Below are 21806 nucleotides of genomic sequence, written 5' to 3'. Positions count from 1 at the left end.
GGACGGTTGGCTTTGATGTATGGTCAGTGGAACAGAATGCAGTTGGCCTCGGCACTGCTACAGAACTCCCTTTGACAGATCAGGCCACCCGATTATGCTGCCCCCACATGCTAGACAGTATCAAAGTGGTGTTTCCGGTTATGTGCAGTGCTACACTTAATCAGTGCCTTTGTTGGAGCTTATACATCTGCTTTTTGCTCACTTCATTTTTTGTATTTACTTTTTGGTAAACTTTTTGTAGCACTACCACAAACAACAGGAAAAGAGATAGCACTGAACTAAAGGGATGGTCTGAGGAAAACTGCTTGAGAAAGGCATTCTGCCAAAAATCTAAGAATTTTTATTTATTTTTTATTTCAAGACATTTCCTGTAATAAAATCAACGGACAAACTGTCTGACACAGAAAGTAACATTTCATGATAAGACTAAGATAACCCAGATAAGTTCTCTGCAATGCTAAGAATTCCCATTGCACATGCAAGAATTTGCAGAAAAATATTTTTTGATTTTCATTTGTAAAAAAAAAAAAAAGGTTTAATAACTGATTCAATTACTTTCACTAAAGTGAAAACACCTCAGTTTAACACATTGTAGTATGAGCGCACCATGAACTGTGGGAACATGCCCTCTTCCATGAGTCAGAGTAAAAGTAAACAGTGCCTATGGTCACAGGAATGGACAGGGCGTGTTAGAGGGCAAAGGTAACCTCATGTCCGGCCGCCAGCCATCCTGACGTCAGCTCAGAACAGATTAGCCAAAGCAAACAGATAAAACAAAGAAACCCACCATGTTGGAAAGCACAAGATTCCCTCTTATCAGTCAGATGATCCACTGTGCAATAACCAGACAGGCTGACCTGTGAATCATGCATGATGATCAGCACTACATCATTCTGGCTGCCATCTAGGACTCAAGACACCCAAACCAACCGCCCAAAATGTGGGGTGGGGTACTCTGAGGTTGGGCTGAGTGGGGTATTCCCAACCGGTGTGCTGCGGCACTCTGGTGTGCCGTCACGTAAGGTCAGGTGTGCCATGTGAAAAATCATGTTAATAATTTTCAGGTGGACATATGACACATTCTGCCCAGGAAACATGCATTGTATCAAACTGGCGCATGGGGCTGGAACGGCAGTATGCATGTGATCTACATTAGTCATTGCAAGCTGCACTTCTCTCCTTAATGCAGATGCATTTTAGGGTGGATTGCGCAAATAAGGGCATTCCGTTGAATTTACTGAAGTTCACACAATTAAAGAGGGTCAATTTGTGCACAAAATGTATCCACCTCTAAATAGCAGGCGTAAACCGAGGCGCAAGTGAGACTGAAAATAATTTATTAATTAACCAATATCTCATTCAAAGCTGTGGGAAATGACTGAAATAACGTGCTCAACTATAGTGACAGGAACAAGTGTTTGAAGTGAAGTTTTTTGTTGCCACTATTAAAAATATGAGCAGGCTGAATGCATTGATATGCTGCTTTTAATGCATTGATATGCTGCGTGTGGCGACATTGGCTCAGGAGGTAAGAGCAGTCATCTGGCAGTCGGAGGGTTGCCGGTTCGAACTTGCCCTGGGTGTATCAAGGTGTCCCTGAGCAAGACGCCTAACCCCCAATAGCTTCTATCAAGCTGGTTGGTGCCTTGCATGGCAGCCAATCGCTGTTGGTGTGACAGTGAATGGGTGAATGAGAAGCATCAATTGTACAGTGCACAACCATTTCATCACTTCATGCTTTTTGCCTTTAACAGAACATTATTATAAACAAAGTATGTTCAACTGCCATTGCTAAAATAATAAAAACAGGGTTGTGTGTTTGTTTGTATTAGGTATCCTCCAAAACAATCATGGAAACTGAACGGGGAAATACTTATGTGACATACAACCAGCCATACAAATAATTGCGAGAAATGAAATAGTGAGGTCCAACACATGGCAACCAATACAAGGAATACGCCACATGCAGTGGAAATATTCACTGCACTAACCACATGTTTTAACTGCGCTGTTTAAGATCTGGCTCTTCCACAAAATGCGCTTTGTAGGCAGTCTGATTCGCTGATTGCGTGATGAGGTGTAATCTTCGTAAATAAGACATTAACTTCAGGCAGACTGCGAGCGGACCAACATGCCCTCGTCAGGCTGCATTTTGCAGTTTCATGTACGTAAATCTGGCCCTATGTGAACTAATCAATATAAGAAATAAATAAAATGCATATCACGTCGTTAAAACTCAGGAAGAACGTTTAGGCCTGCTTTAGATACATCAATTCAACGTGGAACGTTGCTTTTGAGAGTGGTGTGCCAAGAAATTCTTTAAATTTGTAAAGTGTGCCATGGGAAATGTTTGGAAATGCTGCTCTACAAGGCCCCACTGAGAGGTTAGAGCAACAGATTGAAGATCTGACCTTGACCTGTAAGGGAAAGAGATTCCGCCTGTAAGTGAAAGACCTTCCTGAGAACTTGACTTGGGCAATCTATAGGGACCAAGGTTCTTACCTGCGCACCACCATCTTGAGGATCCTGTAGGAGCCCTTGATAAGGATGAGGGCCTCCTGGCGGGAGCCGTAAAGTGCCGAGCCGTTGATGTTGACTAGCTCGTCCCCCACTCTGAGCTTCTTGCACTGGGCCGCCTTTCCTCCGTCCTCGATCTGTGGGGAGAGAGGGGTCAGACCTCACACAAAATATATGACTGCACGCACGCAGCTGCCAACCGAGCAAATAAATGGCCCCAAAATCTCCTTGTGCTCACAACTATCCTGCTGCAAATCATCAAATACCTTCAGAAAATGATGAATGGATTATCCCCAAAATCTGTAATATGAGAAACCCTACTCTTTAGATGAACATCAGTATGCAGCCAAGCAACAAGTGAATGACTTTGGCTATCAGGTAGGCTAAATCTTTACAAATTATACAGCACCACCCCTATTCTGATGAGACCATTTTGGCTTCAAAACCTAAATGGAAACACTCACCCAAACAATGCACTCACATAATCTCAGCTCTCCCTGCCAGAATGGTGAAGCTCCCATGCTTCCAACCATCTGTCTCTGTTGCAATGAGGAGGAGAGGCTGCTACTCCTGAATAACCTCCATGGTCAATTTCAACAGCCCTAGCTGAACCTAGAGTACACTCTCCAGAGTTGCCTCCTCTCTGAAGTCCCGGTCTGAGGTTTCAGTGAAGAACCAGACATTTCTGGGCCAAGATGACTCCTATAAGCCTCTACTCCACTCTTGGGTGCCCTTGATTTTTACCTCCAAATAAATAAATGGGGAACATTTGCAGAAGTTTTAGTGTGCCCAGCATGAAAGACAGGGTCAGAGCTGGACTGGTCCCCAACCCCCTTCAAACAGTCATGATGGCCAGGCAGACAGTTCGAAAAGTGGCCCCATTTCACTGAGAAAGGGGATCTTAAAACCCTCAAACAAACATCTCGCCATCCGATCCTGCGGTCGGCCAGATCGTCACAAAAGCAAAATTAAATGTTGACGGGGGCTTTGAGGTTTGTGGTGAAACAACATGGCTGCATTGCAGGAATACTTCTGTGGGTTTGGAGGATATTCAGAGCAAAAAGAGTGATATTTATGTGAAGGCAGTGTGTGCCTAAGATATTTTCCATAGTGTATTTGCATAAATGTACAGTTGAGAGTGGCACAGAGGTCATGTTCAGATCATGTGACCTCAAAAGTCAGCAGGACGCTTGGAGAACAGATAAGAGATGTCTGTCAGAAGACTGCAGCAACAGGAAGATATCCATGCTGTAACATTCCTGAATGTTCCATAGTTAAACTGAACATCCTATATTCCTGCTGTCACAATGGGAGCATGGAGCCAGACTGCTGCCTAGAACAACATTCTCCCCTCACATTCTACCCCACTGACACAGAGACTGATGGGAAGGATTGGGAAGAATGCATGTAATGGAAACATAATTCAGATTTTATGGTTGCAATTACAGTTGCACAGGACATTTTTCTTTCCTCTCTTTCTCCTGTCAAACAGAAATTAAAACTTCCCAGGGATGCATGGGCTCTCATCTGCAACCAGGCAAAACAAGCTGGCTATGCGTTTTGTCCCCAAAGGCAGAATGCCTAGGTCAATTCTGAAGCTTTAAATGTTTATTCATTCATGTCACGGATCAGATTCTCTATTTGCATGGATGACTGTAAAGTCATTGACGCACATATTCAGTGTGAATGTGGAGCCTCCACATGGAAAGCTTTTCAGTTCCCCCATGTGAATTCAAGACCAAACCGAAAAGGCATGCTAATACAAAAAGCTTACATTTTGAATAAATAAAACATTTAATAATACCATGACTTTTAAACAATCCCACTGGAAAAAAAGGAAGAAATGAAACCCAGGGTTAGTTTTTTCGCTTGACGGGAAGTTCCAAGCATGCACTGGCCAAACTGATGCCTCTGTCTTTGTAAAGACGAGAATGCCAAGAGCGTTCTGCCATTCTTCGGTCAATTAAAAACATCAGGCAGACATGGTCTTACCTCATCGACTGCACAAGCTGGGGAAACTTTAGTGACTTTTTCTTCTGGAAAAAAATTAAAACGGAAGAAATAACATGGTGCCTGCTGCGTTCTCGGTTGTGTTCTCCATCAAACGAACTCCGTCTCTCCAAGGAGTGTTTTAATGGCCGCCCGAGCCATGATGTAATGGAGAGCAATTCTTGTTAATTCTAACTCTTCGCCCTTTGTGTTTATTTAAAGAATGTGCTCTGAAGGGAGAAAAAAGGTTGAGAGTGTTTCGCGATACCCCTGGCAACCCTGAAGAGCAGTAACCTTTTCCCTGCTGCATCGCTCATAGCCCGCCTAAACTCCGGCCTTGATCCAAGCTATCAGTACATGGACCACCACCTTCTCTCTACCCCCCCAAAGGCGTTTTTAAGGTTTCCTGGGCAGAAATGGATAAAAATAACCATGCTGTTAGTAGCGCGTATGCCACACCTATGTTTCCATTGCATTTTTCCATTTTTATTTTAGTTTGGAGCAGGCGCCAGCTGGTTTCGCAGTCCCCCGTGACTGTGTGGTGGGCGTACAATGAGGGCCTTGTGCAGGTTGGAACTTTCTCCTTGTCTTCCCCTGTGGAGTCCCCTGAGGACTGACTGTTCGCTGCGACCCTCGAACATGAAACAACCATTCCATCTCAATTCTTAAAACACAACTTGGCAGAGCCAGCAGTAGGCAACATCATTCGTCGCAGGATTTATGTTTGTTTGGCTTTTAATTAGTCACCATTATGAAAACAACCTGGAAGGAATGGACTCCAGATCTCCACTGCACACAAAGACCATTCCTGTGCTTCTTCATCCCTCCTATAAACTGATTTCAAAAACTGCGCTAAAATGACTTTTAAGGGGGGGGCAATTGTCCAATTACAAAAAATGCAAGAAGATTACGAGTCACTGCAATAATAGCAAAATACAATAAGTGGCTTTGAACGTCCATTTTTCTCAGAATACTGTAAAGCCTGTGCACACACCCCAGATCTCAGACATGGGAGATAGAAAGGGACACCAACAGGAGCGTATTCCAAAATCCCCCTTTCTCCTGCTCAATTGCCCCAAACACGCCACTGTACCCCTCACCCTCCTAGCATACTGGTCCAGCCGAGTCACCCTAACCTCAGCTCAACTTAAAACCTGACAAATGCAAAGTTTTATGACCTAGTAGGCAGTCTTATTTTTTTTAAATAATGTCAAATTAATAATAAATAGGGGGGGTTGAAATACATAGATTTGTGTCAACTTCCAAAGTAAAGAAAACACAGAAGCTATGACTTTTATAAAGACAATTTTAAGTCTGTAATACGTCCATGTTTATTATGGCAGCTGTTCTAAATGTTAAAATAGCAAAGGTATCCTGGTGTGTGTGGCCTCAGTCTTGTTTCATTCCAAGTCATGCAAGCAATTATGTGTGCAAGAGCAACCCAGGACTGAAGAAGTAGCCCAAGTCTTTATAAAAAAGAAAATGGAGAAGAAAAAAAACCTAGAAATTATTGACCTTTGACCATTGAGGGTTTTTAAATAGATAAGACCATATTCAACATTGGTAAACGCAAATATACAACATTTGGCAGCATTTGCTTACTTAACCCGGTGAAACTACTGAAGAGTGCACTTTATTACTTTACAAACTCATAGTAGACAGGCTGAAATTCAATAAATTACAACGGTTGTAAATTGATGAACACAACTTAATCCCATGCCAAAATGGAATTCAAAAACACACAATTCTTCTCCAAGGAGCAAGTCCATAATACTGTCAATGATTCTGCACCCATGGAAACCGGGGTCCAACACTGCATGGTTGAATATTGCTACATGTAGCCTAGGCCACCGCTAGATATTGGCTTAGCAGCCACACATTTCCAGGTGGAAATATGGTATGAACAATAAAATTCTGTGAACGATTTAAGTAGCAAGGGGTCGACTGGGCGAAACCAAGTGCTTGGAACACACAATTTACAGGTCATCCGCCCCAGAAAGGAGCACAGGCCATCTTGGAACCCTCAGGCAGTAACATGGCAGTGAAAATTGCAGTCGACGGGAAGCTACCCTGCGTTCCTGCACAGGAGAAGAATGTGCTCATTGTGTCCAGGGCTCCATACAGGTTTCCAGGGAGCGTGAGGTCACGCTCAGACGCACTATAAATAACAGGGTGTGGGCCACCGCTATGGCCGGGTGCCCGCTATTGTACCAAGGTTGATTCGTCACTCTGGTGCCCAATCATCACCTGATGCCAAATTGACACATTCAGCTGTAGATACCCTACAAGCAGGAGACAGAGAGGCTATATCTGAGACTGTATATGACTTTACACTGAAGAGGCGATACTACATATGCTTTAAAGGCCAAAATCTTATTCTTTGTTTTCTCCATCTTTCTACAATGACTAAATATCACCAGAGACAGTTTCAGGGCAGCAACAGTTACAATTCCGCAGACTGCACTGTATGAGGTTTTAGCATAGCTGCAGGCAAGAGAGTAAGTGCAATGCCTTAATGTTTGTTGCCGACATACTGCAAGCCATGGCACAGCCTCACTGCTATTTCTAATGCCAAGAGTAATAAGTACTTTTTGGAACCAGTATGTACCCCTTTATCAGAATTTAAGGAATTTGTTGTTTTCAGAGCATGACATAAATCAAATCGGGATGTAGCCTGAGACGCCATATTGTATAAGCTTTGTGTATCACAAAGACAAAGAGTGTCCACCCAGAGGAATTATTCATTTAAATCTTTAAATTTTTGTTGGCCTTTTATAAGACAATATATCACAAGAAGGTAGGTCACTGAATGCACTAAACATTTATAAATCATCCACAGGAGTCATAAACATAAAACAACAATTTAAAAAATCTGACAAAATGAATCGATTCATGCAAGCCCTGCCATATTCACACTGGACTATAGTTGTACAATAAACTAACAATACGTTTCATACAACACCTCAAGGTTCTACAGCATATATTTGTACTGCCCCTTCTTTAGCAGCAATCCAAGCACAGCTCTGAAATGGTGCTCCCACAAGACAAAGACTTATTTATTATTGCTGAAGTCTGAAAATGATCTCTTCAGCGAAAAATCATTAAACTCTCAGACCACAAAATGTGTCTCAGCAGTCTGGAGGGCCTACAGCCCAGAGAACATCTGCTCACCACACAACGTTCTCTCTGTTAGAGAAGGCATGCGGTCAGTCGCATCTCTGGCTCAGGTTCTTCTGCCTGGGTTTCTTTTCCACAGGTAGGAGAACAGCTTTACAGGTTCCCCAGCATGAGATTTCCATAAAGGCTACTATGCCATGATCAACTGGAATTTTCTGGCTAGAAGGTTTAAGCGATCAGCTCATCTTGGGGACGTCTGAGAAAATGAAGACTGGGCAGTCACAAACTCTATAAACATTTGGAGTGGAGAAAGGGGAAGTCACTCTAACACCCTAGTGTGGGAAGATTTTAACATAGCTATATTGTACCAGGACAATATAGTTAACCATTCACTATTCTGAAATGACAACAAGAAGGGGTGACATTTTTTTCAGCATCAAATCTGATCTATTTTGGAATGCCATGTGAAAATTATAGATAGATTAAATGTGGTTTCACATTAATTTCAACAAACAAACAAAAAAGACTTGGTTAAGCAAAAAAAGTTGGTAAGCAAATAGTCTACATAAGAAATACCAAATCCTATCAGAACACACTGAGGAGCCACAAGGTATGCATTCAGTCTGCAATTCAATAGCTGAGTCAGCAAGTCACCACAGAAACGTGACCATGATCATCTAAACACAGTCGCCTAAACCAGACGCTGCCTCCGAGCTGCAGCGACGTATCGAGGAGGAATCCCATTCTCCTCCACGCCGCTCCCACACCCCCACAGCTCCTTTTCCCTAGGACAGCCATGATGTTTAAAGTTGGATTTGTCCCTCTCATTAAGCTGACGAACTGCTTTAAAAAAAGAGTGGAGACGGTTCACAAATAGATCCAAACACCCACAACAGATATCCCAAACGGCCCTGCCTGGTACAAAAGGGATGGATAAAGACACACCCTAGGAGGGGGGCTGAGGTGCACCCAGCTTTAAAGCCTCACTTTTGTTCTCCATTGGATTCCCATTCCCATGATCCTGAGGCCTACGACCTTGCCCAGCACAATCTTACATCAAAATTTCTCCCCCAACTCCAAATTCTTTCTTTCTTCTCCCCATTCAAACATGTATTTAACCCTTATTTCGAACACCCACATCCACACAATACCCTCAATAATCCAAGTAGAGCTCACTTCTTACACCACTATCTGTGTGGTTATGCATCTGAGGTCAGTGTGACAGGCTGCTTGTCCTTGAATGGCCCCGTTTCAGCGCCTAGGTCTAAGGAGAGCAGAGCTGCACGGAGCAGACAGAGGGAGGCCCCCGGACGGCCTGGGCCCGGCTAGGCTGCTGACACACTTGGACACAATTCAATGTCAAAGTGGGCGAGAATGGTGTTGCTGTCTTATGTGCCACTTGAGAAAAGTGCACAGCAACCCGGACACAAACACACACACACAGACACACACACCCACACACACACACCCACACACACACACACACACACACACACAAAAGCGTCTTTCACTGGGCTGCAATGCAATGCAATGAAACACTCACTCTCACTCACACCATCGGTCCATCGCCCCGGCACATCTTGACGTCTCTGAGACTCTCAGACAGGGGTGGCAGACAGGACAGGCAATATTTCCACAGTGAGCACAGAGCTGCAACTTTTCCCAAATTCAACATAAAAAGAAGAAGTATGCCCCACCCGCACAGCCACATGAGCGGTTAAACAGTGAGGTTTCTGTTTTCCTGGTACGAAAACAAAAAAAGCGTTAACACAGGAGGAATCTTCCTCCTCGGAGTTGTGTTTTTCCACATTCCTTGGTCTGTTTGCCTCTTACAGTTCTGCTTGGACTAATCTTGTTTGCACAGACTTCCCCTTCAGACAGCTGGAGCAGAAACCATCACTGAAAAGAAGAGGGCCTCTATCGTCTCTGCTTCAGTGGCTAATTTCAGGGATTTCTGCAGTTCCTTACAGGCCATGGGAAAACTACAGCTATCCCTGATCAAGGAATAGTTCTAATGAATACATTTACTGCAATATATTTCAGAATTTTCTCAAAGAATATCGACTGACACTTTCACAGAAATATGCAAAGCAATATAGCCTACCATTTTATCAGCTCTTAAGAAAGAATTCAAAAATTCTGACTTTCACAATATAGAAATATTTTTGCAATAGTCATAGGAAAAATAGCCAACGTTTTATAAGTTGTCTGCATAACCAAAACTATGGAATCACTTTATTTACTACACAAAACTTAAAAACTAGCATAAGTGCAATACTAGTACAGTAGCACCCAATTCCACCAAGGCAATCATCAACCCAACATTAAAGCCACCCACTTTGAATGGTCAGCCCATTGAAGTCCCAAATTTAGATAACCTGTGTTACAGCACTGTGGTATCCTATTGCTTTAAAATACTTCCTAATATAAGCAGAACCATGCTTCAGCAAATATCTGACTAGCAAGTTAGTTTCAAGTAAACTAACAAAATATGCTAATATAATTTTAAAAAGATGAATAATTAACAAAGATAACATGTCACTAGGTAGCTAGACTTATCCACATTAAAAAGATAATTCTGCAAATATTATTACTGTTATTCTAAATATTGATGTTCTTGTTACAGGATAAATAGCTACAGGATGTACCCATCATTTTTTGTGCTGGTCTACAATAGCCATTTTGGTACGGTATCATAGCAAACCAACACCTGTTGTCAATTGCAATGTAATGTTTTACTCATTGCAACACTACATTACAAACAATGCAGTACATTACATCCATTACTTTAAGTGGCACAACAGGACATGCATATAAACGTTTGTATTTTAAAAAGTCAAATTGCTCCTTAAATATCACAAAACAGTTAAATGCTTGTGCAACATGTTTCACTTCATGTTACACCAATGAAAATGCATTGTTGTAGCTGCATCGGCTACACAATGTGTGAAATAAGAATGTTGGGTCATCTGCTCAGAAAATAAATAATAAATTGTGATTCAACAAACCGAGCTTACATTGCAGTGTAGCTCCTGGTTTTAAAAACGTCTTCAATTGTGTATGGATGTGTTCTAATGCTCAAAATAGTGTGAAACAGTGTTAACTGCAAATGAATTGATCAAGCTCTTATTCAGAATACTGGGAAAACTATCCTCTTTTTACACAGGGGACAATGAGATATGTCACTGAGTTGACGGCCTCCTGGAAAACAACTAAGTAAGATAAATCAATCAGTTGGCTGACCAGTGACAGGAGGGAGGGGCAGGGCCAGCAGTGACAGGCCTTTGAATGGGTCCACGGTGCACCATTCACACGGTAATGTGAGCGAAATGACCTTGCCCTCACCAAATGGCCCACTGGAGAAGGAAAAAAATAAACCACTGTGGTGCTGTTACTGCCTCCCTCTGAGATAAGCGCTTTAAAGGGAGTTTCTTTATTAGAGGTTCTCTAGCCGAGTGCATGCAAAACAAAACAACAGCGAAAGAACCAGTAACAGTCAAAAATGGCTCAACAGCTTCCATAAGCCAACCCAGGACATAGACTGTAGCACCCATGAAGGAAAACCTTGGGTGAACTAACTTCCTGCCTCTTCAGGAAAAATCAATACAGCCAGTCTAAACAGACTGTGTGGACTAATATACCTTGTTCACTGAACCTGATCAGAGTTCCAAAGCAGTTAGTTCACACTGCTTGCTGCTTTGGCAAGAACGCCCATGTGTTTACCCTGCCATTGCAGGGACACTAAAATGCTCTGCCACAAAATCTCCCTCCTCTCCCGGTCACTGCTTTAACGATGGGCAGGACTCACAGGGTGGCTGACAAAAAAAATGAACCAAAAAAGCAGACTGATGACAGAACTGTGATTACCGCTTCATGCGTCCATTCAAAAAATCCTTTGGTACACGCATTTTTTGGGTTGGTCGGTGTGGCAAGCAATGAAACCAACCCAAAACAAAGAGCATCGAGTATACACTCTATCAGACATCAGAATTTCTTCCGGAATTCTTACTTTGTTGCAGTTGTTTTAGCCACATAGATATAAAGATGCATACAAGGAAAGGTCTGGTTCTCATATCTTGGTGGAAAATAACATTTCTACTATGGAGTAAAAACAAGCAGTTGATTTTATTGGGTGTCAGCACATATTTTTTTCTTTAAGCATTAGCATAGCAATTGTCTGAATGGGTTGCCTTCATTTCCCTTCATATGGACATGGGCCATACTAGTGTATTTTATGTGCTCTTATATTACACAATGTTTGGTGAAGATAAGCCAAAATCCTACACTATACTAGCTGAGCACTGCAAGTCATGAGTCAATCCACAGTGCATTCATGTGGCACTTGTGATCAATTTATCAAATTCATTTTCCATTGAGAAATGTATAATAAACATTTAAGATTAGCATGTTTGGTCATCTGAGAACATTCCTGTCTTTCTCCATCCCTTATCCTTATTAGTACATTACTTGTGATCTGGTAACATTAATATAAAATCACTCAGCACAGTAAGAGAAAAAAACAAATCTTAGCATAGATTATCTACTGCTTAGTATAGCATTCACACTCATTATTTATGCCTTTAAGTGATAATGCTTTTTTAAAGAATTAGTAATAAATAATGCAATTTGTTAATTCAATTTGCAAAAAGGAAAGGTAAAGCAAAGGATTCCAGGCTTTGTCATGGATCACAACACATGAACCTGAGTTAAAGCTATTCAAATTAATATACGTATATGTGGATAAGAAACTATTTCCTGTGTGTGTTTGTCATTAAAACAAATTGCAGGCTACTCAAAGCAAATGGAAAAGCATTTATGATTTTCTGTGAAGTTAACTTTAAACCTGATTAAACTTTGGCAGCAGTGGAGCTGGGCTTGTAATTTCAAGGTTGTAGGTTCAATTTCCCAGTGGGGTACTACTGTTGTATCCTAGAACAGGGTTCCCAACCCACATTGCTATAGTAAATAAGCAGCTGAATAAACACATTTTAATCGAAGAAGGAAAGCTGCGTAAGCCACTCAAGATATCAGTGTGATAAATGGCTAAAATGTAAATGTCATTTAAATGGTCCATTTGAAATTTTGCCAAATGTGCTGTATGGAATTTTTGGTTTGTTTTTCAAATTAGGCCTAAATCAGCTGAATGTTGAGAAACATTATCCAGGGACTGAATAACAAGGCCGGCAAAAGATTGGAGACCTGCTCAGTGTATTTCTGCCTCTTGCCCAGTGCATGCTGGGATAGACTCTGGGCCCCCGTGACCCTGACCAGGAAAAAGCGGGTTAGATAATTGACTGATGGATGAATAACAGGGCTACTCATAATCCAGTCTGCTAAATTCTGTCTGTTAAAATACTGAAAAGGTCAATGATTAGCACCCAATAACAATCACAGTAAGCAAAATTACAGTAAATTAATACAAGATAAAATAGTGTTCATGAATTTGGTTCCCTGAGTTTAAAGGTACAATAGGTAACTTCGGACTTATAATGGTCAAGAGAGGAATTGCAGCAACAAACACCCTCATATCACAACATAGTTTATCCCTCCCCCCTCTCTTTGTACGCGCTGATGTTCAAACCCCCACACCATTGGCTATGGCATTTAGAACCAATCTGAGCTTTAATTATACAATTTTATGCGTCAGTCCGTCAACTGCATATTTTGAAATCCAAACTGAAGCACTATAAACACAAGCCGAGGGTGAGTCAACAAGTCAGGGAGCCTTTTTCAACGTTAGGAAGGGATTTACAATGGTTTGATACAAAATCTTACCTATTGTACCTTTAAAGAATTCATAAAACCTAAACATAAATATCTGCCAAATTCTGATTTCCAAATGTTATCAGAAATCAAAGGATATACATAGTCTTAAAGCAGATTCTGGGAGAAACCACTGGCTTGAGTGTAGTTGAGATCAATGCATTCAATATGGCAATTGTAACCGAAATTACTTGCACTGCAAAATATAGAGATAGGCATTTTCCATTAGAAATTGAAAAGGGGTGGTGGTGACTAAGTGGATGCAAGCATGTAGCAAACTGTGTGCGTGTGCGTGTGTGTGTGTCTTGTCACTGTAACATATTTATCTCAGTGGTATAACACAGACCCACACATAATTTTGGTACAAATAAGTCAAGTTTTATAGTTCACTTTGCGGTGAAGGCACTGCCACACTGGTTCTCTTAAGCAAACACCCGGGGGGACTGAAAACACACATAAAGCATTAGTGATTAAATCTAAAACACATAATGATGTAGAGATGTTGCTGTTGTACATGCCCTAAATTACATTGGAAACAGGATGTGGTTCCATTCATATGACATTTATTACATTTATGGCAGCTACCATTGTTTAAACATCTCTTATCTGGTTGTCTTGCCGTGTTTACACCATTACCAATGTGATACAACACAGAGTAGGCCGTTTCAGCATTCAGCATTAAGGCCTATACTGTCGGCTTTTGGGTTTGGGTACAGTGGCCCAGGTAAAACTACCCTAGAACCAAAGCTTGGAGAGAACTATAGCCACAGAGCCCACACCATTTGTCTCTTCACTTTGTATTGTTTTTTGTTTGTTTAGTTTTTTAAGATATTACATTGTTTTGGTGTGCTATAAAGTGCTATATACCAGAAGTGGTCTTACTACGTAGTCTCCATAGGGGGTTTCCGTTGGGATTGTGTGGGTAGGTGTAAATGGTTGTCTTGATGAGTACAAAAATGCAAATTCTGCCATGCTGATTGGTAGCCTATTGGGTCTGGACTAGTCTATTTGATGGTGCTGGACTTTAAAGGCTCCTCCAGGCTAGACCCAGTTAAACATAGCTCCAGGGTCTAGGGAATGGAGATAAGAGCTCACAGCTAAGACTCTAAACAAGGTTTTCTCCATCACTCCGGCTCCACCCTTAGAGCGATTAACCTCCCCTCAGCAAGACATGGTAAACAATGAGAGGATAGCACCCTGAACCTGACTGCCTCTGATTTTGTTGCCTTGTGTCAAACATATCTTTACAGATTATCATACATTTACTCAAGATTACTTGTAGTGCAGAGACTATTTTCAAATATAGCCTATGGTAGTTTCAAATATAGCCTAAAATAGTTTCAAATTATGTTAGTGGACCTAAACAAGATAGAGCTCATTTTTTTAATTTTCAACAATTTGTGCTTCATTTCACTGGTATCACAACTGAACAAAAGCCCAAGCCAAGAATAGAGATGATTGTAGAGAATGTATTTACAGATTTGCTTCAGAGAAGAAAACCACTCAAGCTGTATTCAACTTGATTTCCCTTTTGGGAGGTATTGTAACTTCTTGGACAAGGCTGTATAATTTGTCTCAGTGTCATCAAAGAAATAACCCAATGAGAATTGCATGTTAAAAACAATCCAAGCTACAATTGTATTGCCTTCAGTTTTCACATCAACGCCTGGAAGGAGCAAGCAGACATACTTTCAACGTGTGATGGTAAACCTGAAAGACTAGGTATTGTGTGTACTATTCAGACAGAGGGATTCAAATGGACGTGTGAAGTGTGACTTGGGTGATAAGATGGGACAGTGACGGGAGCTTTACATGCTGCACTAAATAGCTGCTTTTTCTCCCCAGTTACTAGGAAATGCAGTTCAGAATTGCAAGGTCTATACTGATGCCACTCACATGTTCATTCACATGGCAAGTATGTAGTGACATTTTTTAAACACTATAGGCCAACATATAAGTAGTAGGCCTATATAGAGACACACTTTATGCCTACATGTAGCATATAGGCATGTGGCATACATAACACATAACATGTAACATAATTGCTAGGATACAGGACCACCACACCACAATAGTTTTGAAATGGGGGAATTGCAGTGTGTCATCCAAGACGTGGCTACAATTAGCCTACTAGCCTACAATGTGCATGTTAGCTTTTACACTACATAGCTAACTCCAAGACATGTAGAATGACGGACAGCCAATACCAAGCCATCCAGCTATTTATTTCCTTTGTCATGGTTGCTTGCTCTCTATGGATGGATCAACCTTTGTGCTCTTGCCAAAAATCACTGCCGAGATTCACTGCCATTTAAATAATCCCAACAGCTCATCCCAGCCAATTCAAATTGGGAGTATTCATCATTTACAATGAATTCATCATAACATGAATTCACTTTTACTGCAACAAATTTAAACACACTTGCTTTCACAGGCTGTGAAACCTCCTTTTTTGTCATTCTGCTTTAAAGGAAGTGCACACTCGGGGGCACGTACAGTCCTATATCCTTAAGGTACAATAAAGCAGCTTCTGTTGGATGGTTAACCATTCCTTTAATCATCAAGTACACCCAGTTAATCAGCAATTTGCACTTTGCAAGTTGCAATAGCACCTTGAGTTCAGTAATGTACTACTGTTTCTTCAGTCTCTATTTGAGCGCTAAAAGTTCCCCCACATGACAACACAGTCAATACTTAGACTGCATCATAAATATGAGCTTGATTTGACTGTGTTTGTCAATAGTTTGGGTTTGAGTCTAATTAAATGGCATTTAGAAAATGGCAAGGCAGCAATTTACAAAGATATCACTCATACTCTGCACAACAGGTGCATTATATTATATAGAATTGAACAAATAAATGTGGGATTGTTATGGTTTAAATATTTAAACTCTTAAAATCACATGTTAAAAGGTACACAAATTACAAAGCCTTTGTAAATATCTTATCCATAAAGGTCATTCAATCTGTGCAGCATGTGTGCAACCCTGGTCCAACAAAAAACAATTCCACTCCAACAAAAAACAATTCCATAACTGTTACACAGTTATCTTTAATTGATTATCGGCAGTCTTTGTCAGACAGAAGCATGAAAACAACCACTGAACGTGAAAATTCTGCAACAGCACTTACTTTTGCTCATAATCAAATAACATAACATCTGAACTGTTAAGCCAATGTAGGATTTAAATGTGTCAAAATGTAAAAAGTAGTCTTGAAGGATTAATCAAGCAGAGCAGAGGAGGATGCATTTTTCAAGTATTGAGTGAGAGAAAATGACAAGTCATTCCATCAAATACTGCTGAAAATCTGAATATTAAATAATAGGAATAATGAAAATAGAACTTTCAAACACCATGTTGGTTTGCTTTTCCAACATTACTTACATTATTTTTTCTATGTAAACTAAAGGGTTGTGTTACTGCTAGCATGTTTTACACAAATGTCACCACTCAGCATTCAGTAGGTAGCTCACATAAGAATGTAACTGATGAAAACCGTCGTTTACCATCTTTCTTTTTTTTACTTCTTGTTCTTCAGCTGCTGTTGCACAATTGAGTTATAAATAAGCTGTTTGATCTTATACATTATATCTTATACATCATATAGCTGGCACAATTCACCCCTGCAAATATAGTGTGCATAGCTAGTAAAATTGACCCCTGCAACCCTGCATACAACTGAGGCATACAACTGAGTGAGAAACAACAGCACCCCAGTTAATTATGTGGGGGGAAAAAAGGTTTTGAATTAAGATTTTGTTTAGTGTGGTTTATGCACATATAATGCATGTAATTATGTTCAGTTGTTGTGACAGCTGTATTGTTCAGCTCCAAATCTTGGGATACCAAAATCAGTAATAACATCCCAATAAAATGTTTGCATCCAGTTACTAGAGTACAGGTAAATGAATATATATAGCAAGCATTGTTACAGTGTTATAGTAAGTCAAAAGGCAAAATGACCTTTTGTAGACAAAGCCCCAGTAACTGGATTATAATCTTTTAAATAAATGTTAACCTGTCATCTCGATTTTACAGACATCTCCAGGACATGAATGCTTTCTAACACAAAATTTTAAAAGCAATACCTAATGGTCAGAAGATTATCATATCACTAAACCAGTTTGGATGAAAAAAAAAATGAAAAAAGAAATGCCAAATCATTGCAACACAAAAGACTTAGGCGTATACACATGGAACTCAAACATGCACATTCCAGTCCAGCTCTACTCTATAGGGCTACAGGGACTCCTGTGTCTGACACATACCATGTGTTTTGGGTTAACCAGTTAGTGAGTCTAAGCAGAGGATTTTCTACAATGAAATCCACCACCTCGACAGTCAACTCTATAAAGGGTTAAAGCCATTCTGTATTTTACCAGCTTTAGGGCAATGTTGGTCTGAACACCCCACAGGATGTGTGGTCAAGATCCCCAAACATACCAAAAATTGTACCCAATTATTTGTGTCCCACAAGCCAATGTTCGGCATAAAATATTTCACCACTCCTCTCCCTAGATGTACTGCTTCTCAGCAGCACTACAAAAATGCTGGCAACTGAACAGGGCCAGGACACTGAGAATGGCAGTTTTAGATAGCACAGTCTCTGCAATAAGGTGTGTCTCTTCCCCCTGCCCCCACCACCACTGCTCAACACTTGGGTTTCATACACTTGGACAAGCACTTATCTCAGACTGATGTCAATTTAGATAACTAGTCTATTCAGTCTTGCCAATGACTCCTTGAGAAACAAACTGGCGTTTGCTTAAGGCTAGTTCTGAACCACTAAACTAAGTTTCCCTATTTAGGACTGCCTAGAAAATTGGCCAAATTGAAACACAAACCAAATGATAGAATGAGGACATCAGACTGACAGACTCACTCACTGAAAGAAAGGATTGGGCATGTAAAAGAAGTGATCAGTGGTCAGTCAGTTGGAAGCCAAAAGCTGAGTGGCTGGTTGATCATGCTGACTGAATCCAGACGGAGCAGAATACTGACTGAAACAACAACTAAACTTAACCTGGGTAACCTTCCCTACTCCCCTCTCTTGCTCAGCAGTGCGAGTCTGAGAATGTGATCTCAGGGGGTCATCCACTCCAAAACATCTTCATTCAAGAAAAATAAATCAACACTTTAGAGGAATGTGGCAAAGGGATGGGTGGTGGGGGGGGGGGGGGGGTCAAATCTTTTTTACCATACCCTTCCCCCACACAAATGTGCAGGGTAAGATAGCTGGGAGATTTTCAAATAATAACAAGCGGAAGCACTCTAAACAGCTGCATTCCTTTTAGCTTTTTTAAAATATAGCTATAGATGCTGAGTACCATAAAATATCTGACCAGGCAACATGAATGTGCAGTGGTCAAGAAAACAGACTTTGACCCCAGTGCAAGGCATTTGAATCCCAACTTAGTCAAAGTTACTCAAATTGTTTGAGTACATATATTTGGATGCATAAGGAAGGTATTGATATTATGTGGTTCAATGTAACCATTTAGGTTTTGGTTTAAGAAATAAACTACACTCACACAGAAGCATCTGCACTCAAACTCTGCGTTATTTAGCAACAAAGCAGGCTTGTCTATCTCACCCCAAGCTATATAATGGCTGTACATAAACATTCTCGCCAATATGAGATGAAAGGAAAATGTATCTCTTTGTGGGACAAACCCTCAAAATGCGCTCATTCTTAACTTCAGAGCCATGAAAAATAGAAACTGATTCATGGCTTAAATATGGTAATAAACGCAATAAATATATAACCACTATGTGGAAGCACGGCAACTTTTCTAGAATACAGAAACAATGTGCACCCCTAGAACTTTTCATAAAGTTGAGCATTCAGTCATTAAAATGTCTACACAGAAACCACTCAGTTCCTTGTATAGTTCTACCACCCATTCAAACTTAGCGGGTGCTAACAAGCTGTTGACATAAAGCTGCGCCTGGCTTTGATTTTATCTTCTGTTTGGAATCAACAATCTTTCCCAAGGCAGAATACTTCCCCATTAAATAGATGGTTCTTTACAGTAACTACTGCAGATATTTAAACCATCAGTTACATCCCATATGCTAAGGCAAAGAAAATATCAAAACCACTCAGGAGGAAATTGATTGATGTGGCTGACGGGAGACTGCTCACTGTGGTATGTGCATTACCTGCTGTAAATAAGCCACAACTAATAAGACAATAGCCCAAAGTTCACTGTGGGACGCCATGGGAGCAGCTCTGAGCATTAAATTATCAAGATGAAAAAACAGAAGCAGCCAAGCTACTTGTTAAATCTGTTAAATTACTGTTAACACGTCTTTGCTGTCCCCATATTTTAGATAAGGACAGCGAGAGCAATCCAGTACTGCTACCATTTAGTATAGCCAGCAACTGGCTGTTATTCTGAATATCTCGTTTTATGGGGGATTTTTTACAGTTTAGCGTTTACTTCAAAAGTCCTATTCAGAACTTAGTTGATGTAAACAATGATGTATACAGACAGAAACAAGAACGTTTCTGGTTTGCTAAGTATGAGTAATTTAACTGCGGATGGTAATCCAATTTAATTATAGTGCACTGCATTTTCTCTGAAAGGGTTTCTGCCAGGATTACAAAGCCACTGCAAGAAATGACTTCTGACTAATAGATCCATTGCATGCGATTTATCCTCGAGAATTAAAATTAATCGGGATACACGCGAGGCATCCAGCACTTATGGAACATACAGTACTAGTGTGGTCGTTCGTAGCAAATTCTAAAAACATTTAAACCATCATAAATTACTGTGACTAGCTACGTCACTCAATGTAAACCTTGGTAATACACCAACAAGAAGAAAATATCTAGCTAGTCAGTGCAATAATATGAAATGACATGCAATAATCTAATTTACTCGAAAGGTGCTGAGGTGGCTTGGCCAATCTCGTTATTTAATTACACAGGGGGGAAATGTAGCTCGTTTGCTGCAATTTAGAGAAGCCATTTAGCTAACATTGGTCACGTTAACTTGACCCCATCAACACAAACTAGCTCGCAGACTACGACTGAATTACACAATTAACTTAAGTTACTGTTAATTGTTACTCAGTAATAAAAAAACAATAATAAAAGTTATAAATATCGATCTAGCATATCCACGTGTGGACTGCTCAGCCAAACCTGTCATCACCTAGCCTACCACTGTTAACTTGCATAAAAAATAACGGCCTTTTTTTAACCACGAGCCAAGACGGGCAATTTTACGTTATTGTAAATTTCATCGCCCCAGGACAAGTTTGAAGATAAAAAGTTAGCCAACGTTTGCTAACAAGTTACGAATAAAATCAACCGGTTTATCAAACTAAGGACACATATAGCGCCAACTTGAGCATCCAACCATACATTTTGACAATGTTCTCTGCTTGTCTTTGCAATTTGGTAACTAGATAATACAATAACATGGATGTTTAGTAGAAAATACGAAAATGTAGCTACTTTTGTTATGATGAGCGGCTCGCCGTGCTCGAGTCCTCCTTTCAATGTGAATCCCCAGGGAGCACCTCCTTGTAGTTGGACCTGGATGTGCTGGAAAGACACGAGTTGCTCCACGGTCTCCATTCTTTGCTCCATGACACTCGCGTCCTTAATCGCTTGCAACTATCCACAAGTTGTTGCAAAGTTTCGGATCTCCATCACCACTGTTCCGTTAAGTTCTAACCACCAAGCAACGAAGAGTATAACGGAGGGAGGGAGAGAGGAGAAAGCGAGGGGATTCCAATTACACCGAGGAAGCTTGCCTCTGCCGAAAATCAGTAGTTTGAGTGACAACTGCAATGGCCTATTAGAAGTTGGGGTTAAGTTTGACCGACCAATGTGGAGTGCAAGAGGGGAAGGAACTATGTAGCATCAACCGCTGTATTGTTTTCCTCCGGAAAATGCCAACGGCACCTAGTGGGTCGTGGCATCAATGAAGCAATTATGTCTGCAGATTTAAAAAATGGACATACGTTTGTTTGCTGCTTAGTACTGCGCAGCTGTTTCTTTTTCTTCGTTCGAGAAGTTGTTAATTCAAAGGAAGTTAGTTCTGCAAAATAGCCCTACATTCGTGGGTTATGGTAGGCTATGAGAGCACGTTAAACGATACGATATTTTTTGTCCATTTGAAAATGCCTTGTTCAACATGGAGGTATATGTAACTTGCATTTCTTTAATATTAGCTGACTTAAACGAAAGTAAAATTACAATATCTCTTGTACTTTAACCATCGTATCCATAGCGAATTACAATGTAGGAGAACATCGATGTGATAATCACACCAAAAACAGTGTTTAGAGGGGTTAGGCTATCTATGAATCACCTTCAGCCACATTAGAAACAGTGCATGCATGAATACTACAAATTCCATGTTTACATTTCTAGACTGCAAAATAAAGAGGTAGGGGCTA

The 21806-nt window shown here is 40.6% G+C and overlaps 1 protein-coding gene across 1 annotated transcript in view; it reads right to left on the bottom strand.

Moving 5' to 3' along the window:
* shroom4 (shroom family member 4) overlaps positions 1 to 21152 on the bottom strand; it is a 44670-nt gene extending 23518 nt beyond the window's left edge. Inside the window, exons 1-2 of the mRNA XM_061237046.1 lie at positions 20857 to 21152; positions 2503 to 2654 (exon numbers count right to left, since the gene is read on the bottom strand). Coding sequence (XP_061093030.1) covers positions 2503 to 2654; positions 20857 to 20991 — 287 coding nt within the window. The 5' untranslated portion in view covers positions 20992 to 21152. The remainder of the gene's footprint in view (positions 1 to 2502; positions 2655 to 20856) is intronic.
* Between the last annotated feature and the right edge of the window lie 654 nt (positions 21153 to 21806).

Source organism: Conger conger, chromosome 3 (genome assembly GCF_963514075.1).
Source record: "Conger conger chromosome 3, fConCon1.1, whole genome shotgun sequence".
NCBI classification, from domain to species: Eukaryota; Metazoa; Chordata; class Actinopteri; order Anguilliformes; family Congridae; genus Conger; species Conger conger.
Note: the sequence above shows the minus strand (reverse complement) of the source record. Positions and strands in the feature narration are given on the sequence as shown.